The 24,170-nt window shown below is 46.0% G+C and overlaps 1 protein-coding gene across 4 annotated transcripts; it reads right to left on the bottom strand.

Moving 5' to 3' along the window:
• Positions 1-3,117: 3,117 nt before the first annotated feature.
• On the bottom strand, positions 3,118-15,105 carry LOC146552748 (cadherin-7-like). 4 transcript variants are annotated; one of them, XM_085254187.1, is made up of 12 exons: positions 13,934-15,103; positions 13,171-13,458; positions 11,953-12,247; positions 11,322-11,441; positions 10,696-10,863; positions 8,510-8,697; positions 6,638-6,891; positions 6,424-6,560; positions 6,233-6,354; positions 5,848-5,965; positions 4,899-5,153; positions 3,118-3,879 (listed from the first exon to the last, which is right to left on the bottom strand). In XM_085254187.1, exons 1-12 carry the CDS (start codon positions 13,991-13,993, stop codon positions 3,407-3,409), a joined length of 2,478 nt encoding a protein of 825 aa, XP_085110313.1. In that variant the 5' UTR covers positions 13,994-15,103; the 3' UTR covers positions 3,118-3,406. The 4 variants fall into 4 exon arrangements, with proteins under 4 accessions (XP_085110313.1, XP_085110310.1, XP_085110311.1 ...); XM_085254184.1 differs by having other exon boundaries at positions 6,233-6,560; XM_085254185.1 differs by having other exon boundaries at positions 6,233-6,560; positions 13,171-13,455.
• Positions 15,106-24,170: the final 9,065 nt, after the last annotated feature.

Here is a 24,170-nt window from a genome sequence, read left to right as displayed (position 1 = left end):
TCATTCTAGAAAGATCAGGTCTTTTTCCAGTTAACATCTTATACGCTGTCTGACCTGTGCGTTTGTTAAAACATCGGTTCCGAATCACTCCCGCGGTTTGTACTGCATATGGCCATAAAGACTTTGGCAATTCGCTCTCAACTAACATGCATCTCGCCATGTCAAAAAGTGTACGCCAGTTCCTCTCTGCTGTTCCGTTTTGATGAGGCGAATATGGCGCCGAAGTTTCCTGCCTAATGCCGTGTCTACTTAATAAATCTCTGAACTGTCTGCTTGTAAATTCAGTTCCATTATCAGAACGAATGCACTTGATTTTCCCATATGACGCCACCTCTGCAATAAATCTTTCAGTTGCTTGAGTTGTATCACTTTTGTGTTTCAGATTATATACAAATGTTGCACCTGAATAATCATCAACAAACGACAAAACATACTTAAACCCTTCTTTAGAGTTTGGCGTAATCGGACCAGCTAAATCCGTATGTACCAACTCTAATGCTGCCCTGGCCTTTTCATCTGGTTCTCGGTTCCTAGTTTGAGTAAACTTCCCTTGTATACAGGCTTCACATTGCATGTTTTTGTTGATTTTACCCTTAATTTCCATTCCATCAACGACATTTTGCAGATTTTGAACATCCTCATAATTACAGTGTCCTAGAATTTCATGCCACGTTTGCATATCAAAACATCCATTACATTTCTCTTCAAACTCTTGCACAGTGTTTATAAAGAACAGTCTCTCGTGTTCATATATAGGGAATTTTGTTCCATCAACATGTTTAAGAAAACTGTCCCCGTGTTTGAAAACCACAGTGGCTCCGTTACTAGTAGCTGCTTTTACTGACAAAATGTCCTGTGGAAACGATGGAATGTAGAGTGCTTGTTTCAATGTTACCTTGTGACTGCGTCCTTTACTGTCAATCATACTTATCTCAGCATCTCCTCGCCGCTTTGCAGCTCCTCTGCTCCGCCTTCCGTCAGCCAACTCTACACAATGAGCCTCGGGTCGAAATGTGTCATCAAAAGTCTTAAAACTCTCGATCTTCGTAAAGATATGTGACGTCGCTCCCGTATCCACCAGTAGCTGGTTATTCAGCATCTCTTGGCCGCCGTCCGGGACCCTCTGGGGTTCGGAGCCCGTCTTGAACGCGTAGTCCTTCTCCACAACCCCTCTCGCTTCATCCCGTCTTAGCTTCCTTCTACAGGTCGCATCTTTGTGTGTACTACTCCGGCAAAAACTGCACCATACTCTGGATCGGCACGTTCTTGCAGTGTGTCCCTTTAGTCCACATTTAAAACACACAATCTCATTATTCTTTGATCTTCGGTCATCTGCTCGCCATGAAGTAGAATCCTGGTCTAATTGCACTTTTGTCCTCATTACGTTGTCATCAGTTACAGCCGCACGCATTCTCTCGGTTTCTTCATAACTTCTGAGTTTTACTTTAAACTCTGAAAATGTGATTTTTGCTTCGCTCTGTGTAACGTGCACAATCAGGGGTTTAAACCTCTCTGGTAGACCTCTCATTATCATTGCGATCAGAAGTCCATCAGTTAATGACTCACCCGCATTTTTTAACGCTGTGATAATTGCTTCTGCTCGGATAATATAGTCCGTCACACTTTCATTCTTTTCATTTGTGAGAGAAGTAAGTTCGGTGTACAGACTTATGATCCTTGGCTTGCCCACTCCTGCATAATGACCTCTCAAAATTTTTAGGGCTTTCCGTCCGTCATCAACTGCATCTCTCATAACTAACGATAAACTTTTGTCATCCAGAAATTGTATCAACTCTGCATATGCTTCTGCATTTTTGTCATCATCTTCACCATCGGCTTCTTCATCACCCTCAGCCTTTAAGATGACATCTTTCAAACCTTGTAGTCTGAGATGACCAAGGAACTTCGTTTCCCATATCTCATATTTCCTTTCATCTCCATCAAACTGCAAACGGGAATATCGACTGCCCGACTCTGCCGTGCGTCTGCTCATGATGCACAAAAACGCTTACTCACTCAATCGTGCCAAACTTTTAACACCTGCCGGTAACTTGCGGTTTCAGGAAACGCTGCCCTTCCTTTGGCAGTTACAGGATCTCTTTACTGCTGCTCTGGGCCCATAACCTGTTAGCAGAGCTGCTCTGTGCAGCGTTATGGCATAATAATTTTAAGGGAGAATAAAAAGTCGACACACATATCTCATTCCTGACGGAGGACTCTACCACTACACTTCTCCAGTCCATTCACAGAGTCGTTGCATGGTAAGACATGGATAGGAAGTGGGCGGAGCCTTTTACCGTCATTTTATTACGACGCAAAGTACAAACACCTGTGGACACACAATCCAACACCTCTAAACCCATGAGAGCGATATAGAAACATTTAGCTTTACTCCGGTCTCGTGGAAACAAGTCGCTCGTTTCTGACGGCGTCTGATCAAAACGACTGACTGAGAGACTCGCTCATCTGAAGTTCTCAGACTTTCAGCACAGAAACAGAAATCTACAATTTGTTCCTCACAACAAGAAAACTTTGAAAACCATTCATATTTGTAATATTTTTAATGTCTTTATTTAATTATTTGGCGTCACTGTATCTCTCACTGTTTTTCCCCTTTAATCGGTATTTCTTCCTATGTGTTTAATTATACACACCCATCTTTGTCTGTATGATAATTTTACACTACAGTTGTATGATGCTGGTGGTCGTTAAAAGTTTCTGTTGAAATAAAGTTGGAGGTAAAAAAAAGATGCATTATATCTGTAATACTTGGTTTGTTCCAGCAGCGACTCACAGTCACTCATTTCAGTTTCAGTGGACAGCAAACACTCTTTCCATTTAACATACCAGATGTTTTTTGTATGGTGGAAAGCATCTCTGTGCCCCGCCCACTAAGCTTGTCACACGTGAGCACACGTGAAGAACCATCAGTGGTTCAGTCTGGACTCATCAGAATCTTAAAAAAAAATAAATCAAAGTGAGTCACAAACTAAAAACATTTTTGCTGAAAAGTTTTTCCTCCAAATTCAGAGTTGTGCATACGTCACAGGACGACGTCAGCATGGAGAGGCTGAGCGTTTGGGACGTGTTACAGCAGTAAAAACAGCAGCTGCAGTTTTCATAAATTCAGTTTTATTTCTGTTGTTACACATTCAGGCTTACAAAATAAAAGCAGCACAACTGGCAAGCTTTTATTGTGAAATAACAACAGCAGGAAATATTTCACAGTAACTACGTAAAGGTCCAGTCAGGCAGCTCAAGCTCGAGCTGGCTGGTTCCAGGTCCAGCTGCCGGTACTTCTACAGGTTCTGCTCTGGTTCAGGGTGCTCAGAGCTCCTGGTGTGAGGACTAATCCAGTTCATATGGGCTAAACAGACCACACACCTGTTGCCGCAAGGCGTGCACTCTATGAGGCACCACCTCCCTTGCGGTCTTTGTAGAGTTCTGCAAGCTTCCGAAACTTTGGCCCCCACTCACTCAGGAAGTGGTAGCTCTGCTCCGACTCCAGCGAGGTTAACGAGCTAAACGAGCTCAGCGACACAGCAGCTGACCCGCTGCCCTCCAAAGCGTACGTCTGCACAGAGTCAAAGGGTGGTGCCGTCATGTCCAGGTTGGCCTCCCGGAGCCGGTCCTCGATGAACTCCTGGAACAGTTGGTGTTTATCTTCCCTGGATGGCGGGGGCTCAGGGGCGGTGACATGGTAGCTCCGTTTGGTCTCGTTCAGGTGTCTCAGCGTGAACATGTCGAAGGCCTCGGTGTCCTCCTCGCCACCGCCCTCATCGTCATAACAAACAATATTCTCACGAACATCTCGCTCATCGTCAATAATCAGAGGCTCCTTCCTTCTGCGTCTGATGGCCCCTGTTACCATAGCGACACCTAAGGGCAGACGAAGGGGTGGAGTCATCTTAAAAAGTTTACAAGGCAGAGGTGATGGCGGCAAAGTCAAGTAATTTTAAATGAAGTTCTGCAGCACGACCCTGGATGTGGAAGTTTTCATCTTCCTGAAAGTGACATGGGTTCAGAATTCCACACACACAATATCAGAATCCTACTTTACTCCTTGTGTGATATTTGTTGTTGTTCTCTGCACTGGTAGAGTTGTTTGCTTCCCTGCTACAGACCAACGAACAGCTTCCAGCTATCTTCATAGATAATTGGCAAGCCTTCTGGAGGAAACCTGGTCTTGCATCCATCCCACTTTGGATGGAGCAGCTCTTATTTCTAGAAATATGGAAAAATTTATTAAACCCCCCAAAATATGACTATCCAGAGTTGGGACCAGGAAGCAGAGTTGCAGTCTTACACGCCTCTCTGCAGCTTCTCTCCTCCTGCTACCCCCCAAACCCATCTCCATAGAGACGAGCATTAAAAGGTCGTCTGTTGTAACCCTTTCTATGTCAGAAATTCTCCAAAGACCACTACAGGTTTTCTTATGCAGCGTCTGACTGGCAGCTGATTCGATCGTTTTCACAGACCCCACCAAACCCTGACAAGATGGTACAGGTGACGCTGAGAACAGCTGGTCGGGGTAATGTTCCTGGCAGACACGTGAAAGCTGAGCCCGTCAGTGTCCCAATGAAGTCATCATCATTTATAGAGCACTCCACAGCTGACACAAAATGCTCTACACTGGAACTAAATAATAAAAAACAAACATAAAATATACCCAATAAAATAAAAAACAGGAGAAAAACTAAAAGCTCGCTGCTTTCAGGTGACTTCAGATTTGGTTCTAGTTTCATCAGTTTGATGATCTACTCCAGCTTCAGCTAGTTTTTTTATTCTACCTCATGGACAGAGGTTCTGGATCAGCTCTAAGCCAACCAGGTTCTACTTCTTGTTTCTGACTTTACTGAGTTTAACTTGAAGAGGTGCGACGTTGTCTCAGGTCATACCCAGCAGTGTGAGGAGACCGGTGAGGAGGACAACAGCGGCGAGGCTGAGGCCTTCTGGCAGCAGCAGCGCTGACATCTCCTGGACGCAGCTGCGACGATTTCCATGAAGATCGCACTCGCAGACGCTGACGGTCAGCGTGTTGGTGCTGCTGAGAGGCGGAGTCCCGCAGTCTGAAATCACCACCGGCAGGAAGTAGAGCGGCCGCTCCCGCTGCAGGAACCCGGCCCGCCACGTCAGGACAGACGCCGTGTTGTCTGAGGACAGACAGACAGATCGACGTCATCACCAGCAGCTTTTAAGGTGGAACACAGAGTGCTATCTAAGGGGGTGCCATGCCAAGCAAAGAACTAAAACGTGTGGGAGGAGCTACAGCGAGAAGCTCATGGATGATTGGCAGCTGGAGATCCTGTGAAGGTTTTTGCTTTGTGGTAATGGGTTAGAAAGAGATGGCACCGCTCAGTGTGTTCGCTGAAACCACGAGGGACAAACACACAAAGACGAGACAACGTGGGACACCAACCGGGCGGTCCGCTGAACCGACAGGTCACACAACTCAAACGGGCCGTCCTCCACACAGTCCTCACTCACAAAGTGTCTCCAAAGGGAATATTACGGCTAACGGGCGGATCCTGTTTCAGTGCAGGTAGCCACCAGTGAACAACAAGGACAGGCGGTGCATGACGTCAGCTTGTTAACATAAAATTCACTGTTGCAGCACTAAAGTGATCCCCTTACACCCAGTTTAAGGGCCCTTATTTTCCTCATGAACCAATGAGTGACAGGTTCCAATGTGACTACCAGCCACAACATCACTGACACAGGAGGCGTTAAACCTTAAATTCAGGCTGGTCCATGTACACCACAGAGCTGCTCTGTTTCATTGAAGTTATCTTTGGTTTTAAGGTGGACTGCACAGTTCTGCTGTATACTGATTAAGGTGGACTGTACCGTTGTTGTCTCTCAGGACGAAGCTTTGGTTCCAGGCAGCCTTGGCAGCCAAAGAAAACAGGAAGTGATGTCCATTCTTGGCTTCATCCAAATCCACGGCGCTCAGCGTCACAATGATCTAAAGGTCAAAGGTCAAACAGAGGCAGAAAATCAGAAGCACATCCAGTCACCAACGCTCATGTGACCTGAGAAGGGACTTCTGGATCCATCTCAGTAACAGATTACAGAGATTTCACAGACGATGCTCATTAAATAACGGATATCAGTGACATCACAGCCACAGCAGCTGTATTTACCTGTCTGTCTACACACCTGCTCACTCGCCTTCTGCTCACTCGCTCACCTTTCTGTGAACACCTGTCTGTAAGCCACAAGTGAGCCTCACCTGTCCCGGCTGGGCGTCCTCACAGACGGATGTCTGGTACTCGACGGGAAAGCTCGGAGCGTTGTCATTGACGTCTGTCACAGAGACCAGAACCACGGCTTTGCCCACCTGAGAGTGATCCACTGAGACAGACACACCTGTCAGATACACCTGCTGCTCGCAGGAAGACAAACTGATGTCATGTGACTTACAGCTCTCTGTGGCGAGCACAGTGATGTTGTGCAGAGCGCTCAGCTCTCTGTCCAGACGTCTGCTCGTCCGGATCACGCCTGATTGTCTGTCAATGTCAAAGTAGTTCTCCACGTCCGACTTCCTGTCGATGGCGTACCTGCAGAGGAGCACAGGTGTTGTCTTTGCGTTTTGGTGGAAATGTGTTTGCAGTGATTTTACCGCCTCGCGTCTTACCTGATGGGACAATTTGAGGCGTCGGGGTCGTGAGCTGAAACCGATCCCACCTCAGTTCCCACCGGCGCTGCCTCTGAAACCGCCATCTGGCTGATGCGGGGGGAAAAACACGGAGGCTCGTTCACGTCCTCCACCTGCAGCCGGACTGTCGCCACGTCGCTGAACGGCCCAGCTGACAGAAAGCGGGTGTCCATGTAGCGATTGGATGCCTCGACGCGTAAAGCGTAGCTGGTCTTGGTCTCAAAGTCCAGAGTCTGAGGAGGAGGGAGGACATGACATCACAGGTGCCTCTGAGTGCAGGCTGTTCGCCCTGGAGATCCGAGTACTTCTGAATATTTAGCGTAACAAAAACGCCACGATGCATTAACTGTTTCTGAAGCGCTGTGGATGCTCCTACAAAGCTGAGCCGCCTGACAGCACACCAACAGATGTTTGAGCTGCACCTCATCAAGAGGGGCCTTCATGGGAATGGAGGCCAGAGCTATGACAGAGTCTGTGCACCACGGTCCAGCTTACAACATTAGAAACGTCACATTGGCAGCAAATAGGAAAAGAACTACAGCGTAATTATTAAGAGAGCTGCGAGTCAGACGAGAACACGGCTCTCCAACGTAATCAGAAGGTAAAAACCTCAGGAGCTTATTTCACCTACAAACTCAAATCAGTTATTTTCTGTATAAAGAAAACTGAAGCTACCAGGATGTTTCTGCCGTCTTACACATCCTGCTGGCGTTTTCTCTGCATCGCTAAAGAACAGAAATTATATCCTGCTGCATTTAGTGTTCATTAACATGAAATTTACCAGTAAGGGAAAGTGACTTTTAATCAAACTGCTGAATGTTTCAGTCACAGCACAGAAGCTGCTCTCATAAATGTGTTAAAAGATGGTCACCTGAAAACAGACCCCGTTACTGTTACACCTCAGTACAGGTGAGAACTCAGGTGTGCTTCTCAGACAGGTAGAAGGCAGGAATTAGCTCCATGCCTCATGGAGGCTCGAGGGTCAGTCCTCCAGTCCATTATGTCATGAATGCAGGGTGGGTTACACAGACGAGTTGGCTCTGTCACAAAAAGACCTTTTTGTGGACAGTTGGCACTTTAACAGAGACAAGCCTGAGATGTTTTATGTGTCCAGCAAGACTTGAGAGGCTTATTCGTGTGTACAGGGATGACGATGCTCTACTTACTGGCTTCCTCTAAGGCTGGAAAGACGGCTGCAGTTAGAAAACAGAGCACATCACTCCAACTCCCTGTCTTAGCTTCCAAGAAGTATTGCTAATGGTTTAAAAGTCGGAGGATGGCTCAGGCCCTGATGTATCTGACTTCATATCAGCAGGGCTTTCAGTTAGTGGTGCCCAGATCTGAAACTACACACGGGGAGATGATTTATCTGCTGCCCACCGCTGGAGCCAGCGACACATGGAGGTCAGACTGACCGAAGCTGGAAACCTATCTACTTTTGTTCTCCTTTGTAAGTCATGTTACTGGGTTGAATAAACTAGCGTGGCCATCAGTAAAACGTGGTCATGCGATTATGTGAAGGTGACACCCACATTTATTCTCATTGTGCTGGAACAGACACGACTGCTGACAGAAGAGAACAGAAAGGAAACCTTTATCTGAGCGATGAATCTAAAATCAGAACAATAAAAAAAATGTCATCTGCAAGAGACGCAGCGAGCTAAATTTAAACAGCTGTGAGCAGCTGCCGAGCAGCAGGGACGTCCTCTGGGACGCACACGAGGCCAGTGCTAACGCGATGATGCAACGATCACAGGGACGCGTCCCGAGAAGACTCGGAAGAGTTCACAGTGGACAGAAACATCAGAACCAAAAACTGGAGATTTCTGTGACCTACAAACAATCCAGAACCTTGATCAGGATGACCAGTCCTTCCTGTGTGTGGGGGTCTGTGAGCATCCTGAAGGTTCCCAGTCCATCCCCGTCCAGGATCCTGTAGTCCATCTCAGCGTTTGGACCCGCGTCCGCATCCAGAGCTTTGATCTTCGCGACCACCGCTGACACCAGTGTGGATTCTGGGACGCTGAACTGGTAACTCTCTGTGGGTCACAGAGGATGAAGCCTGAATGAGTGCCTGCAGCGCCCCCTTCAGTTCAATTCAATTCTTTATTGTCTCTGGGGAAATTAGTGCAACAGCAAGCGCAGTCACAGCGGGGTATGTGTTGTGAACAGGACCCAGAAGCAGGGAGAGGTCAGGTGAACAAAAAAACGAGCCTTTATTTGGCTGGTGGCAGGAGATAAACATGAAAACTATGAGAGACTATGGTGGGGATCACAGATGACCTGACAATGAAACACAGAAAACAGAGGACGTAAATACACAGGAGGTGATCAGGGGAAGTGGGGACACATGGGGAAACAGCTGACACAATGGCTGTATCCCAATTCAGGGTCTGCAGCCTCAACGATCCTCAAGGGCCGCGTACTCAAAGACCGCTAAGGCCGGAAGTGCGAGGCTTGTGAAGTGGGACGGTCTAGCCTCCGTTGCGCTGCCCAGGTTGCTTAGCAACCATGATACTAACAGCTGGAAACGTGTCATACAGCTGTGTTTGACAGAAATGAAGGAGAAAATCTTTTGTTCATTTGTTTGTTTCTACATGAGCTTTGATCATTCTCTGTGAGATGAAGCTCAGCTATTGAACGGCGTATATTTTAAAGTAAAGGCTTTAAAACCAAGTTAGTACAAACGTCACTGATGTCACGTGACTTTGCCGACATGTGGCCAACAGGAATGTTTTAATGTTCTTCGTTATTAAACATTTGCACATAAATAAGTGACATCATATTCAGTACTTACTTAAAGTTTACTCTTCGGCCGCCCCTCATCCGCCGTTTTTTTCGGCAAAATTATCCACACCCACCGCCGCGCTATGCATTCTGGGATATGGTGGGCCACGAAGTCTAAACCACCACGTCCTTAAAATTCAGGGGAATGAAGGACGCATTTGAGGGCTGCATTTCGAGCAGCCTTTGAATTGGGACAGCCTTCGGCGCGTCGCTGTGACGTAATCGGCCTTAAAATGCGGCCTTTAAGGCTGCAGACCCTGAATTGGGATACAGCCGAGGTGGAAAGTCACAATGAACAAGAACGCACCAGACTCTTTCAAAATAAAACAGGAAACATGGAGACGTAGACATGACAACACAATACACAGCCCTAAAACACATGAAAGACAAGAAACAGAATTTAAAAAACTCATGAGACAGATGATAATAATGGCAAACCAAAACTCAACTAAACCTTAAATAAGAATAACAAAGGAACTTATCATACAACCTTAACATAAGAGACTCAAAAATACAAAATAAAGCACTGGGTCAGAGAGGCAGCCTGTGACCAGTGCAACAATGAGAATAAACAAAACAATAATAAAAAGCCACAAGACATTTATTTTCCATTAAGAAGACAGGTTGCAGTCGGGATAAAAGAAACCAGGAGTCTTTGGTCGTCCTCACAGGTACTCTAAAACAACGGCCAGAGGGCAACAAGTCAAACTCAGTGTGAAGTGGATGGTTCAAACGGTTAACAGAATGAGCCTTCCTCAGCACATGCTTGTTACAAATGGTCAAAAGTCCGTCTTGCCAAACGCCCTGAGAGTTCGCTGCAAGTTTTTACCCAAAGTCCCAACCGATTCTTGTTCTTCAGAGTCATGTTACCAAACCAAGCAGATAAATGATTCAATAAAACTTCTGTAAAACAAGGACAAAATTTCAGATAAGACATTAAAAGATCTCATTTGCCTTAAAAAGAACAGTTTTTGCTGAACTTGTTTGGTAGTGGCATCAGCATGAGGCTCAAAACACAGTTTGTGGTCAAGAACAACCCTAAATACTTGTAACACTCCGCAATCTCAGGACATCATGTTGGAATAAGGTCACGACGCTCTGCAGGCTCACTGTTAAAAATCCAGCAGGCAGAGGGAGGAGCTGTGATTTCTAAAGAAACTCTGTTAGGTTTGAATCCAGAAGGACAGGAAAAGGAGAGAGTCAAATATCAATGAACAGGTGTTAACAGGATGCTCTCAGGTGAGACTCACTGCGGGGGAAGCGAGGTGGGTTGTCGTTGACATCAGTCAGCATCACAGTGACCGTTGTGGTTCCTGACAGACCTCCCATCTGACCAATCATGTCTTTGGCCTGAATGACCAGCAGGTAATGGTCCCGCAGCTCCCGGTCCATGTCGGGCAGGGCTGTACGCACCAAACCTGCAGACAGGTGAGACATTAGCACAGTCTGAAGGTGAGCATGAGCGCCCAGATGACAAACATCGGAATGTGACATAATCAACATGACGCATTCATAATTGATCCACATGCTGACATTAAAAAGGTCACAGGTGTTGTGCGGCGCCGACACAAACCGATGTGAACGTGACATCATGTGGCCTCATTTACACACAGTAAATAAAGCGGCTTCAGGCGAAGAGGCCGAAGCTGCTTTAATCCGCTTTAATCTGCTGCAATCTGACTACATCTGATGTGTGAAGCAGCAAAGGAGGATTCAGAGAGGAGGCGTGACCGTGTCACCTTCAACACGAAGGTGGTTACAGACAACTCTGCAGCCAAACGCTCATGGGTAAAGTCAGTCATGGTCTGTAGCAGTTTAATCCCAACTGGTCGTGGCGTCACCAAGTGCTCTCTGCGTTTCACAGCCACACGCTCACCTGACTTTGGCTCCACAGAGAAATATGGCTGCCCCTGCAGGATGCTGTAAACCAGGTGGGCGGAGTTTCCATAGGTCGGATCATCGGCGTCTGTCGCCACCACGGTCAACACAGACGTACCTGTACAAAATCAAACTTTATTCAAACAGGGAGTGCTGCCGTCTCGTAGAAACGCTGTCAAACCTAAATTTGGATTTGCTCCAACTAGTGAATTCTGAGATGGTGTCTTCATAAAACAAACCAAGGGACTTAACTGAAGTCTTAACGTTTCAGGATCAACACTAGTGAGCATGTGCAATGGGACCAACAACAGGAGACTCACCTGGAGGACAGAAAACCTATCCAGGTGTTTCACAACAAGAACCTGCTCAGCTCTGGTTTGTACATTGCCTGTTCAACCTCAGACTTTCACATTAAAAGCCTGCATGACATCAGGTTTTCACGTTACAAGCAGAAGTCTATGAAAATGGCTTCTGCTTGCTGAATCGCTGCTGATCTAATTCACGTTCAGCTGAGGTGACTTCAGTGCAGATAGAAACGAGTGGACTGTAAAAAAGCTAACTCCACTCACACATGAAATCTGCCTGTTCACACGGGACTATGTGAAGACAAAAGCTGGTTCTGGACTCACCTACAGGTGACCTCTCAGCCACCCGGGCCACATACGGTCCATCCAGGAACTTGGGCTCGTTGTCGTTGATGTCCTGGACCTTGATGATGAACTGGGACTCGGGTTCGAGCGGCAGGTTGGTATTTCGGTCTCGAGCCTGAGCTCTCAGTGTGTAGTACGCCTGCTGTTCCCGATCCAAGCTTTTGGTGGTGTGTATGTCTCCGGTGTCCTCATCAATGGAGAAGATGGACATTGCTCCTTCGCCGCTCAGGACGTACCTCACCTGTCCGTCACCTTTATCCAGGTCAGAGTGGAGCTGCAGGAAACCAGTTGAGTACAACAAATATTTCTTATTGTTATTTTCGAGAAAATGAACCTTCAAAGGTGGAGCTCGCCGTGAAACAAAGCAAATGTGCCCGTTTCACTTTAAATAAGCATCACCTGTTTCACTGTTTTGACCTTTGAACTGCACAATCAACAAACTGGTGTTTTTATGCCACATTTCTTACTACAAGCCTGACTCAGTGCTGCTAACATTCACACAGTACAATGGACAAGTAAGAGCTCAGTATACGCCAGGGATTAAACCATCAACCTCCCAGTTAGGAGACGTCCCACTCTTACTCCTGAACCACAGCCACACTGTACCAGGTTCACCAGGTACATCCATCCACACCATAAACTCAGAGTGGAGTTCCTCCTGATGTCCTTTAGTTCCCTCACTCTGTTCCCTTTCGTCTTTGGGCTTTCTCCAAATGAACGCTTTCCAAATACCAGTTTGATATCCGATGTTCTTGGAAAAGTCCTAATCCAGTACCCAGAAGAACTTCCTGATTAAAGTTTGTCATATTTTTAATCCACTTTAGATTCAGTAGAATTACCGCTAGTTTTATGTTTCTTAATTTTTTCCCTGAAGAATTTTGTTTATTCATTATTGGTTTCTGTTTGGACTTCTGGGTCTGTGACATGCTTAAAGTTCTCATCCAAAACAAAAGTATGAGCTATGAACTGCTGCTGGGAACAAAAACGAGTTTCTGTTCTGGTTCAGAGACACTTTAAATCTGCTGCAACAAAGCTGCACAGAAACATCTCCTTCGCACCGACACATCTGAACCCCACATCTATGATGCAGAGCCAGGACGTAGGCCCGGACCGGTACGGGCACCTGCACGGGCACCTGCACGGGCCCTGGGCCTGGAGCCGTCATTTAGACTAAATCTGTAAATCTACAGTTCGTACCTTTCCGATGTAGAGCGGCTCGTCTCCCGTGTACTCCTCCAGGACGAAGAACTGGTTCCACACCCAGCTTCTCCTCCTCCTGCTCTGGGTGGAGTAGACACCCGCTCCCCCTCCTCGTGTTCTTGCTGACACCTGAAGGAGGGCCGTGGAGTTCAGCGTCATTGCCCCGCAGCCGGACGTCTCCCACAGGGAAAGGATGATTACAGTGAGCATGCTCGGGAGACGCAGAAAGCTCATCTCTGAGGTTAACAGGCGTGGCCAGCAAAAAGATGTCAGTGGCAGGAGCTGCTGGTGGGATCGTTTGAGCCAAAGAGAATGAAAGTTTACCGTAAGCACCTGTCCTCTCTTTTAATATTGATGATGTCATTAAACTCTATCAGGGCATGAATGAGTTCTCAGCTCACTTTGAATTTTTAACAAAATCCTGAGACAAATGAATCAAAATGTAACTCAGTCATTTTCCAATGATCAGTTTGGTAACATTACTGCGATGTAAATGAGCTCAGTTTGAAGGATTTATCTCAGAGTGCTGCTGCAGAGCATCTCTTTGTGTTACCCTCTGAACTTTTTATGAAGCAAACGTACAACGTTGGAGAAGTGTGATTATAGAAACATATTTTAGCCCAGTTTAAAGGATTTTGTTAATCTGAAGCTCCTCTTCATCCCGTTAAATCTGCTCTAGTAATCTGAAAGCACTCTCCTCACTCTTAAATCTGCTGTTTTTGCCAACTCTGACCTTAAATACACAAACCAGCAGTCTTACCTTCCAGCTGCTGATCGGACCGTCCCCTGTGGATCTGTAGGTTATTGACAGCAATTGCATCAGATGACGATGACTGATTATTGATGAAAGAGTAGCAGCAGCTCCGACGCTCTATCCCTCTCTGCCACTCTCTGTCTGTCACACAAACCCCGCTCCCTTTGAGGAGGGGGTGTTAGGCTCCGCCTCATCAGCAGGGGGGGAGGAGTCAAATGACTTGGACCGAGGACGGCAGCTTCTTCATGTGTTGTTTTAATGAACATCTTCTCAATAAGTGCTCCTCAATAAGCCTGAACACTTGTAATGAGGACTTTGTCATTTTGAAGTTTTTACGGGTTTTTGAACCCTGCCGAGTTTCTGTGTTGGACGGAGATGGAGCACAAACGTTATCCCTGCAACTTCTAACCCTCCAGGTTTCCTCAGCTCACCGTCATGCAACATTTTCTCCTCCCATTACAAAAATCTTCATTGTCTGAAACTCCTCCTGCTCCTCTTCCTCACAGTTTCTCGCTGACATTTACAGAGATATTTTTGGAAGAGATCATTTTTAATAGGAACAAGTTCCTAACAAGGATAGATCACAGCAAAGCATTCCTCAAACATGTTCATTTAAGTGCTGTATGTTTGTCCCAGGTCTCTAGAGCAGCTTTGTATGATTCACAGTTCAAAATGATCCTTCTGATACTGACTCTCCACTCAGTTTCTTCTGACTGAAGGTTTGGACAGGTGGGTGGGGCTGCTGTGCCTGAGATGGCCACATAAAGATTAGAGATGGACCGATCCGATATTACGTATCGGTATCGGTCCAATACTGACCTAAATTACTGGATCGGATATCGGAGAAAAATAAAAAATGTAATCGATCCATTAAATATCACGAAAGCACCTCACAAAACTTGCAACACGCCGTAACTCACCTCAGAACGTTAGCACGTCGGAGCAGTATGCATCACGTGATAGAGCGGCTGTGGCATGCGGGACCTGTAGGTGGTCTGGATAGCATTTGGAGCTTCGCTAGCAACCCGGCATTTCATCTCCGACAAAGTTATCCCCGAGAGAAGTAAAGCAAGTGTGTAAGTCCATCTCTGAATGTTTGTAAAGCATTCCTGCATTAAGCTTAACAAGCGACTGCCTCTCCTGCTGCTACTTCAATCATGAAACTGATCAATGATCAGCTGATCGGCTTTTCTGTCGCGAGTCCGTGTCTCTTGTTTGCTTTTGGCCCACTTTGCACCAGAAAGAGGAAACCAGCGGCTGAACAACAGCAGCACGTTTAAGCTTGATCAGCTGTTGTTAGAATTTATTTATTATTACTTTCTACACCAGGATCTTTTTCTACAGCTGACGTAACTGTGCAGGGGCGGATCTAGCAAAGTTTAGCCAGGGGGGCCGATAGGGCATTAACAGGGAAAAGGGGGCACAAAGACATACTTTTCTTTCTTATTCTCATTTAAAATGTCGAGCTTTTAATAAATAATTATCTGACACCCAAAGTTTTAATCTGAAGTAAAATGAATAGAAGTCAATTACTGTATATAGTGACTATTAAGTCTAATATATATACCCTAGTAAGCTATAGTACTTTTTCCTTTGGGAAGGTACCATCTGTGCAGTCTGCAATTTTGTTGAAGAAAGATGTTGAATCTATTTAATATTTCTTGAAAAATAATTGATTTCTGTGCATTTTTTTTCACACTGCATCAAATTAAGGTTGATTACGTCGATTAAGCATCATGAGGTGGAGCGTGAGGGGTGGTTCCCCATTTTTTATTTATTTATTTTTGTTGCTGGGAGTTGGAACCCTATTAGTTAGGTTGCTTAATATTTATGCTAAGTACTCTTTAAAATACCAGAATAGGGAGGATGGTGTAGGTTTAAGTTTATTAGATTGATCAGTATTGCTGAACTATGAAATTTTTTTTTTGCATACAGGTATAACAGAATAGCTTTAGTGTAGTTGTTGTTTTAAACTTGAGTATGAACTTATACAAAATGCAGCAAGATATTTAAAAAACAGTTTTGTTGATTAAAAAACACTATATCGGATTCATATCGGTATCAGCAGATATCCAAATTTATGATATCGGTATCGGACATAAAAAAGTGGTATCGTGCCATCTCTAATAAAGATGCTGTTACTCTCGCTTTAATATGAAAATCCAGCACTGAAACAGGAGATAGATGACAGAAAGCAAGGAGAAGCTGAACCTCTGACAGACTCTCAGTGAGAATGAAAACTCACAGGGGAGGCCTCAAGTCAAAACTCAAAGCTTAAACACAAAACAATGTTCAGAAAATTGAATTAAAGGGCATCAGGGCCTGTTATTGATTACTGACTGATGTGTGATTAATCAGACTGTGGATCAAATGACTGAAAAGAGTCCTGAGGTGTGAAGAGATCGTGATGGATGTCTGATGGAGGACTTTCCTTTTTGCTAAAGCATATAGTTAGGGCTGGATCAGGTGACCCTGAATCCTCCCTTATAATAATAATTGCATTTATATAGCGCTTTTCAAGGCACCCAAAGCGCTTTACAATGCCACTATTCATTCACTCTCACATTCATACACTGGTGGAGGCAGCTACAGTTGTGGGGCAGACTGACAGAAGCGAGGCTGCCATATCGCGCCATCGGCCCCTCTGGCCATCACCAGTAGGCAAGTAGGGTAAAGTGTCTTGCCCAAGGACACAACGACCAGGACAGAGAGCCCGGGGATCGAACTGGTAACCTTCCAGTTACAGATGCGCTTCCCAACCCCCTGAGCCACGGTCACCCCTTAGTTATGCTGCAATAGGTGTAGGCTACTGAGGGATTCCCATGATGCACTGGGTGTTTCTTCTTCACTCACTATGTATTAATAGACCTCTCTGCATTGAATCATATCTGTTATTAACCTCTGTCTCTCTTCCACAGCATGTCTTTATTCTGTCTTCCTTCTCTCACCCCAACCAATCACAGCAGATGGCCCCGCCCCTCCCTGAGCCTGGTTCTTCCTGTTAAAAGGGAGTTTTTCCTTCCCACTCTCGCCAAAGTGCTTGCTCATGGGGGTCATATGATTGTTGGGTTTTTTTCTCTGTATGTATTATTGTAGGGTCTACATTACAATACTCTCCACTCCACCTAACTGTAGTAGCAAAGGGGTGGAGTGGAGAGAGTGTGGACCCAAATGCAAACACTGGCAACGGACTTAAACTGAAAACACACCTTTTGTTGAGGCAGAAGAAACACAAACACAGCGCAGTAAGATAATGACTACACTGACAAAAGCTAAACAGGAAGGAAACTAGAAACATGTATAAACAACTTTAAAACCTTGAGATGTGAAAACTGAAAAATAGGAAATGCACTGGGAAATACGTAGATGATCTGGCGACAAACAGAGGAACACGAGGGCTTAAACACACAATTGACCCCTCTGAGGGGGTCATATGATTGTAGAGGGATAACGAGGAAATGACACACAACGAGGCTGGGGGAAGCAAAACTGAAAAGTAAAACAGGAAACGTAAGGCAGGCACTCGAGACTGTCAAAGTAAAACAGGAAACATGACACAACTGGGTCAGACATGACCAGTGTTGGGTAAGTTACTTTAAAATAGTAACTTAGTTACATTACTAGTTACTTCTCTCAAAAGTAACTCAGTTACTTCAAGTTACTCGTTACTTTCAAAGTAACTAGTTACTAGGGAAAGTAACTTTGGTTTTACTCAGAATTCTCTTGTTAATGTGTTTCTTCCATAACTTTGCCAGTCTTCTAGCTTGCTTACTTGCCACAGTGCACTGTGCCACCTACCAATAGAAAGGAAAAGATACTGTGCATATTTCCACGAGAGAAATCCCACACCTGGACCGTCATTGACTGCTGCCATGATTCTAGCCTACGTCACAGCGTCATGTGCGCCTTTTACATCCAACACAAAAACTGCAGTCGTGGTGCTTTGATTGTACTCAGAACTCGGAAATTCTGCCTTCTGAATAGGAAGATGTAGGTAACACCAGACTGCAGATGAGCTGCATACAGAGCTGGACTGGGACAGAAAATTGGCCCGGACATTTTAGACACCATTATAGGAAAAATCATAAAGCCTTTGAATGAAAACAAACGCTGTTGTGACAGTGATGTACACTGTTTTGATGGTATATATGCATCAATCTATCAATCGTTTGTTGTAAGATTCAGATAATTATTTTTTAAAAGCTAGAAATTTTAAATGAGAATAAGAAAGAAAAGTATGTCTTTGTGCCCCCCTCTCCCTGTTAATGCCCTACCTGCCCCCCTGGCAACACTTTGCTAGACCCGCCCCTGCACAGTTACCAGCTGTCAGCTACTTAGAAAAGGATCCTGGTGTTATTTGTCTCTCAGAAACAGTTCATAACTTCAACTCATCCATGTCACCTAAAGGGTAAACCTGTTTCTCCATCACCTGTTCAGCTCTGATGATTCAGTAAGGACATCTCCTGGTTTCATCTTCATGTTTCCCTCTCACCAGATAACCAAACCATATCATGACCAGCAGCTTTACAGCTGTGGCTCCAGCAAACATCAGCTGATACTAGAAATTAATATTAAATACATTCTAACAACAGCTGATCAAGCTTAAACGTGCTGCTGTTGTTTAGCGCGACATCCGCTGGTTTCCTCTTTCTGGCGCAAAGTGAGCGATAAATAAACAAGAGAGCCGATCAGCTGATCATTGATCAGTTTCATGATTGAAGTAGAAACGGGAGAGAGAGGGGGAGAATGAGAGAAGAAGAGGCAGCTGTGCAGCAAAGACACAGAGTAACTCCAGCTTTGTGTCTTTTTCATTGTAGCTGAATTACGGGACAAACTGTTCCTTTTCACCTCAATAAGAAACGCGTAATATTTTCTCTGAATACCAGACGGGACGGTTGGCAACTCTAATAACTTATGAACAAAATAAAGTTCAACATCATTAACTTCATAGCACCACCCAGCTGTATAGAAACTCCGTCATGCTAGCTAGCACGCAGTACGGAAAAAGTCAGCACAACGAAAATAAACTCAGAATCAGAATCAGAATCAGAATGGGTTTATTGCCAGATGTTGAGGTTTACAACATTAGGAAATTGCTGCGGTGCTTCAGTGCAGACAATAAGAATTAAAGTGCTATGTAGAAAGAAAGATATGTGCATGAGATATATACATGAGAATAAGAATTATGAGTGCTACGTAGAAAGTGCTACGTACTCCACCTAAACTTGGTTTATATCTGACCCAGATAGACTGCAGGTCATAACTTCTTACCTGAAGTTCAGTTCACACTTGGACCGGCGGCTGCCTCGGGTCTCTTTTCCTTCTGCATCCCCTTTCTCCAGCCCCAGAACGTGTTGCTTTCTCTCATCCACCTGCTGGCTTCCACCACTTGCTAATGTTACTGAATCTGTGGAAGCTCCGCGATAGCCACCACACGAAGTAACGACCCTATCTAAATCCCAGTAACGACTAACGCGTTCCTGATTTTGGCATAATAACTAGTTACCGTGCTCGTTACCACAATAATAACGTAGTTACTGTAACGCGTTACTTAATAACGCGTTAGTCCCAACACTGGACATGACACAAGGAACTCAGGGGAAGCACAGAGACAGAAATTAAGAGACTAGAAACGAAATAACAATGAAATCAAAGACTATTCATAATTCAAAAACACAAAATGCTGGGTCACAGACCCCGGACCGTGACGAATAAGGACTGATAAAGGTCTGAAGGAGCTCTGATGGGCTCCTGCAGGGCCCAGTGTGAAGATGCTTGTTTGACATTTACACCAGACAGCAGGAAATAAGAATAAATAACATATAAGCTGCAGGAAGTCCAAATCAGAGGTGAAGAAGAAAAAACCACAGGGAACTGTTCTGTTGAGCCTCGTTTCCAAACTTCCGTCCTACCTGTGCTCATCACCTGCCTGAATGATCGCTGCTCTTGGTCAGCTGATCAGTTACTGGAAATGAACCAGTACATTTTCCTGAGCTACTTGAGTAAACAGAGAGAGAGAGAAAGAGAAAAGGCTGACTTTGTCTACTGAGTGGGAGTCTGCCTGCAGGAGCTGCCACAAGATTTTATCAAGCTTAAGTCAAACATCACAGGAAGTCTACCACCACGCCACCTTCATCAGCATTATCCTCTTCATCTTCTCATGTCGGTCTCAGCAGTTCATCAGCAGATCAAACTCTGCCGTGGTTCATCTGCAGGTTTATGACATGCAGCTCACAGGACAGCTGTTTATATTTAGAATGAGAAGAAGTGTGTGTTTCCACTTTGAGAGGAACAGCCAGGAACTGAGCGATGACAGTGCTGCACAGTTTAAAGCTTGGTGAGGCTGTGGTTATGCTGTTGTTAAGTGGACAAGCAACTGATATAGGACAGAAAACTGTCTCAGAGGTCAAAGGTCAGTACTGCAAGGTAATAGGTACCTAATGTGAATCTTCCGTTTGTCTAAAGGGGTGGGGGCGGAGCCACAGAGACCCGTGAGTCTCAGGTGTTCTGATCTGTGACAGCCTGCAGCTGCTCTGAGCTCAGGTGTTCACAGGAAGTGAATCAAGTGCCACTGAGGGCAACACACACACACACACACACACACACACACACACACACACACACACACACACAGCTAAAAAAAAACACTACCGCATGAAACCATGACATCAGTGAGAGGACAGCTGATGTCACCAGGACTGCACCGGGCAGAGAGCATGCTGGGAAACATCTCCTCGCTGTGCTAAGTGGAGCGGAGGACAAGCTGATTGTTTCCAGAGATAAACAAGTCCTGCAGACAAACAAGAACTCACAGCTGAGCTCTGCAGGTTTGACTTAAGGACACTTCTGCAGCAGTTCAAACCACAGCAGAGTTACTCAGGTGTCAACAAAGGGTCATACGTCTGCTTCAAACTTAAATTTACACAGGCCCAGACTCTTCAGTTCACATTTATTTGAACAACAAGATCAACAGACACAGAGAGAGGTGACACAAACAGCCAAGAACAGACAGGTCAGCAGGTAAGAACAAGGTCAGTGACTCCATCGTCTGTGCTGATGATTCAGAGATTCATGAAGCAGAGCTCAGAGGTTGGTGATGTTCATACCCTCAGAGCTGTGGACCATGCCTGAATACCTTCAACATGAACACAGCTCATCCACAAACAGCAGAGCATCATCATCATCATCACTTTTATTCATAAAGCACAAAGTGCTGTAGATTTGAACTAAATAATAAAATTACATAAGATATAAATAAAATAATTAAATAAATCACACAAAAAAAATTCCATCCATCTCAGTTGACTGAAAACAATTCTCTCTAAAGCCTTGGAAAGTAAAGGCATCTTGGAAACATAATTAGCTAAGGCTGTGTGATCAAGGCAGCGGCTGCACTGCTGCATGTTTGAAATTTGCAGGAACCACAGCAGAGGACACACTGCCCTAGAGCAGCTGAAGCTGGCCTTCAGACTGACACACGACAGTGGACACAATGACATACAACAACAACAAGCAAGAACAGGAATGAGAACTGTGAAGTGCTTCCTGCTTCCTGTCACAGATTCCCATTGTGAACTCGCCGTGGTCTCCAACTACAGACAAAGACAGAACTGACAGGGCTTCAATGTGTTTAGTGCTTTAAATGCATTTCTGTATAATAACTGTGCTGCAGTAACACCTGTGACAGGTCTGAACCTGAAGCTGGAGGCTGTACTGTGACGCAGGACCTCGTCTTATCCGGATACCTTCAAGGTTAAGCTTGGGGCTTCTGGACTGTGAAGGTGGTTCATTTCTTAACATGGCGATTTACTGATGTTTCCATCACCACCTGCTGACCAATCAGTTCTCCAGAAAATACTGTCGCCATTCCTGGAAGATCTCTCACAGCTCTGTGTGTGAACAGTCGGAGGCTGTGAAGTTTTTACTAGTGTGATGTTTTAATAAATAATAAGTTCATTATTATTTCTGTCAGCAGCAGTGAGCAGCATTAATATCTGCTCCTGAAACAGGTCCGCTGCACCGGCTGAGCTCAGATCAGATTTGAGTTCACTTTGTTCTTTACTGTCAAACAGCAGCGAGTCTGCAGCTGAGAGCGTGCAAAGCTGCGAGGGGAGGTTGTGCAGCCGTCGCCTTAGAAACCAACCGCAGCTCTGAGTGCGCTCAGTGATAAAACCGTTAACCAGAGTTAAAAGGTTTGTTGTGATTAACTGAAGAATTTTTACTGCTATATTTTCATGATCTCTGTTGTCACCATTTGATAACGTGTGGAGCAGGTGGCATTCACGAGGATCGTTTCTGTGGAGGAGGGGTCATGCGACCTGTGAAATGCCCCTTTGTGATTGGTCAGATGCTGGGTTGGAGATCATCATATACTTCAGGAGAACTTACACCCTGCACTAACCATCAATGGTGCTGCTGTGGAGAGGGTAAGCAGCACCAAAGTCCTGGGTGTGCGAGAGCCTCAACCCCCATAATGAGCACATGGAGAGCATCCTCACAGCTGCTTCTCTTCCCTCTCTCCAGGACATCTACTGCACCCACCTCACCCAGAAAGCCCTCTGCATTACAGGTGACTCCACCCATTCATTCAACAGCTTCTTCACTTTGCTGCGATGAGGAAAGAGACTGAACCTGAGCCTACCTGGTATTAGGAACAGACTGAGACAGCAGGCGCATCGCGCACCACTGCCCAGTATCCTACTGGCCAATGTACAATCCATGGAGAACAAGCTCGATGACCTAAGAGCAAGGGTCACCTTCCAACGTGACATGAGGGACTGCAACATTCTGTGCTTCACGGAGACATGGCTGACCCCCACCGTGCCGGACCAGGCCGTAACTCCGTCGGATTCATTCTTTGTGCTCCGCGCGGACAGAACGGCAGAGTCGAACAAAACCAAAGGTGGAGGAGTGTGTTTCATGGTAAACAGAAAGTGGTGTGATGCCAGGAGCATTTCTACTCTCTCCAGCGGCTGCTCGCCACATCTGGAGTTCCTGAGCATTAAGTGCCGCCCTTTCTATCTGCCCCGTGAGTTCACCTCGGTCATCGCCACGGCGGTCTACATCCCACCCCAAGCGGACACAGGTATGGCTTTGTCCGAATTACATGATGTGCTGAGCTCGCTTCAAAACAAGGACCCGGGCGCAGCCCTCATTGTAGCAGGAGACTTTAACAAAGCGAACCTCAGACAAGTCATGCCAAACTTTTACCAGCATGTCTCGTGTCCAACGAGAGGGGATCGGATTTTGGATCACTGCTACACGCCATACAAGCAGGGCTACAAAGCTGTCTCACACCCGGCTTTTGGGAAGTCTGACCACAACGCCATCTTCCTCATCCCCCAGTATAAACAAAGCATACGGAGGGAAGACGTGACCACGAGAGAGGTAAAACGGTGGACTGCCCAATCAGAAGCTACGCTACAGGACGCACTCAACGACGTAGACTGGGACATGTTCAGAGCATGCGCAGTCGACATCAACGAGTTTACGGAAGTAGCAGTATGCTTCGTCAGTATGCTAGCGGAGGAGATTATCCCCACTGCGAGAGTCACCACATTCCCAAACCAGAAACCGTGGATGGACAGATCGATCCGCACTGCAGTGAACGCCAGAACCGCCACCTACAACGCGGGTCTCGCCGCTGGCGATATGAGCGCCTACAAAGCGGCCTCATACGGCGTGCGGCGCGCGGTGAGAGATGCCAAACGCAGGTACCGGGAACGTGTGGATTCCCGCTTCCACCAGGGTGACACACGGAGTATGTGGCACGGACTACGCACCATTACGGACTACAAAGCCAGGGACACTGCGCCGATCAACGCCGACTCTGCATTCACCAACGAGCTGAATCGGTTCTACGCCCGTTTCGAGGTTAGCCAGGCGGCTAATGCTATCTACCGCCTGACTACCGAGATCCACCATCATCCCTGTGCCCAAGAACAGCAAACCCTCATCCCTGAACGATTACCGGCCAGTTGCACTGACCTCGGTAGTAATGAAGGTGTTTGAGAGGCTGCTGAAGAACATCATCTCCTCCTCCATCCCAGACACCACAGATCCGCTGCAGTTCGCCTCCCGATCCAACAGATCCACAGAGGATGCCATCGCCCACGTCCTACACACCACTCTCAGCCACGTGGACAAGAAACAGGGTAACTATGTGCGAATGCTGTTTGTTGATTACAGTTCAGCGTTTAACACAATAGTGCCCTGCAGACTGTTCACAAAGCTCAGGGATCTG

The sequence above is a fragment of the Mchenga conophoros genome, linkage group LG18 (genome assembly GCF_057382185.1).
Source record: "Mchenga conophoros isolate Kocher_MC1m ecotype Shallow Benthic linkage group LG18, M_conophoros_male_GT1.1, whole genome shotgun sequence".
In the NCBI taxonomy this organism is placed as follows: Eukaryota; Metazoa; Chordata; class Actinopteri; order Cichliformes; family Cichlidae; genus Mchenga; species Mchenga conophoros.
Note: the sequence above shows the minus strand (reverse complement) of the source record. Positions and strands in the feature narration are given on the sequence as shown.

What these genes read in the sequence shown, in the direction of transcription:
- LOC146552748 (XM_085254184.1), bottom strand. Translation starts at nt 13,993, where the DNA reads ATGCAATTGCTGTCAATAACCTACAGATCCACAGGGGACGGTCCGATC. An exon ending in CCCACCTCGCTTCCCCCGCA is followed by an intron (nt 8,698 to 10,695) that starts GTGAGTCTCACC and finishes TGTGACCCACAG; the next exon opens with AGAGTTACCAGTTCAGCGTC. An exon ending in GCCTCAAATTGTCCCATCAG is followed by an intron (nt 6,561 to 6,637) that starts GTAAGACGCGAG and finishes GCTCCTCTGCAG; the next exon opens with GTACGCCATCGACAGGAAGT.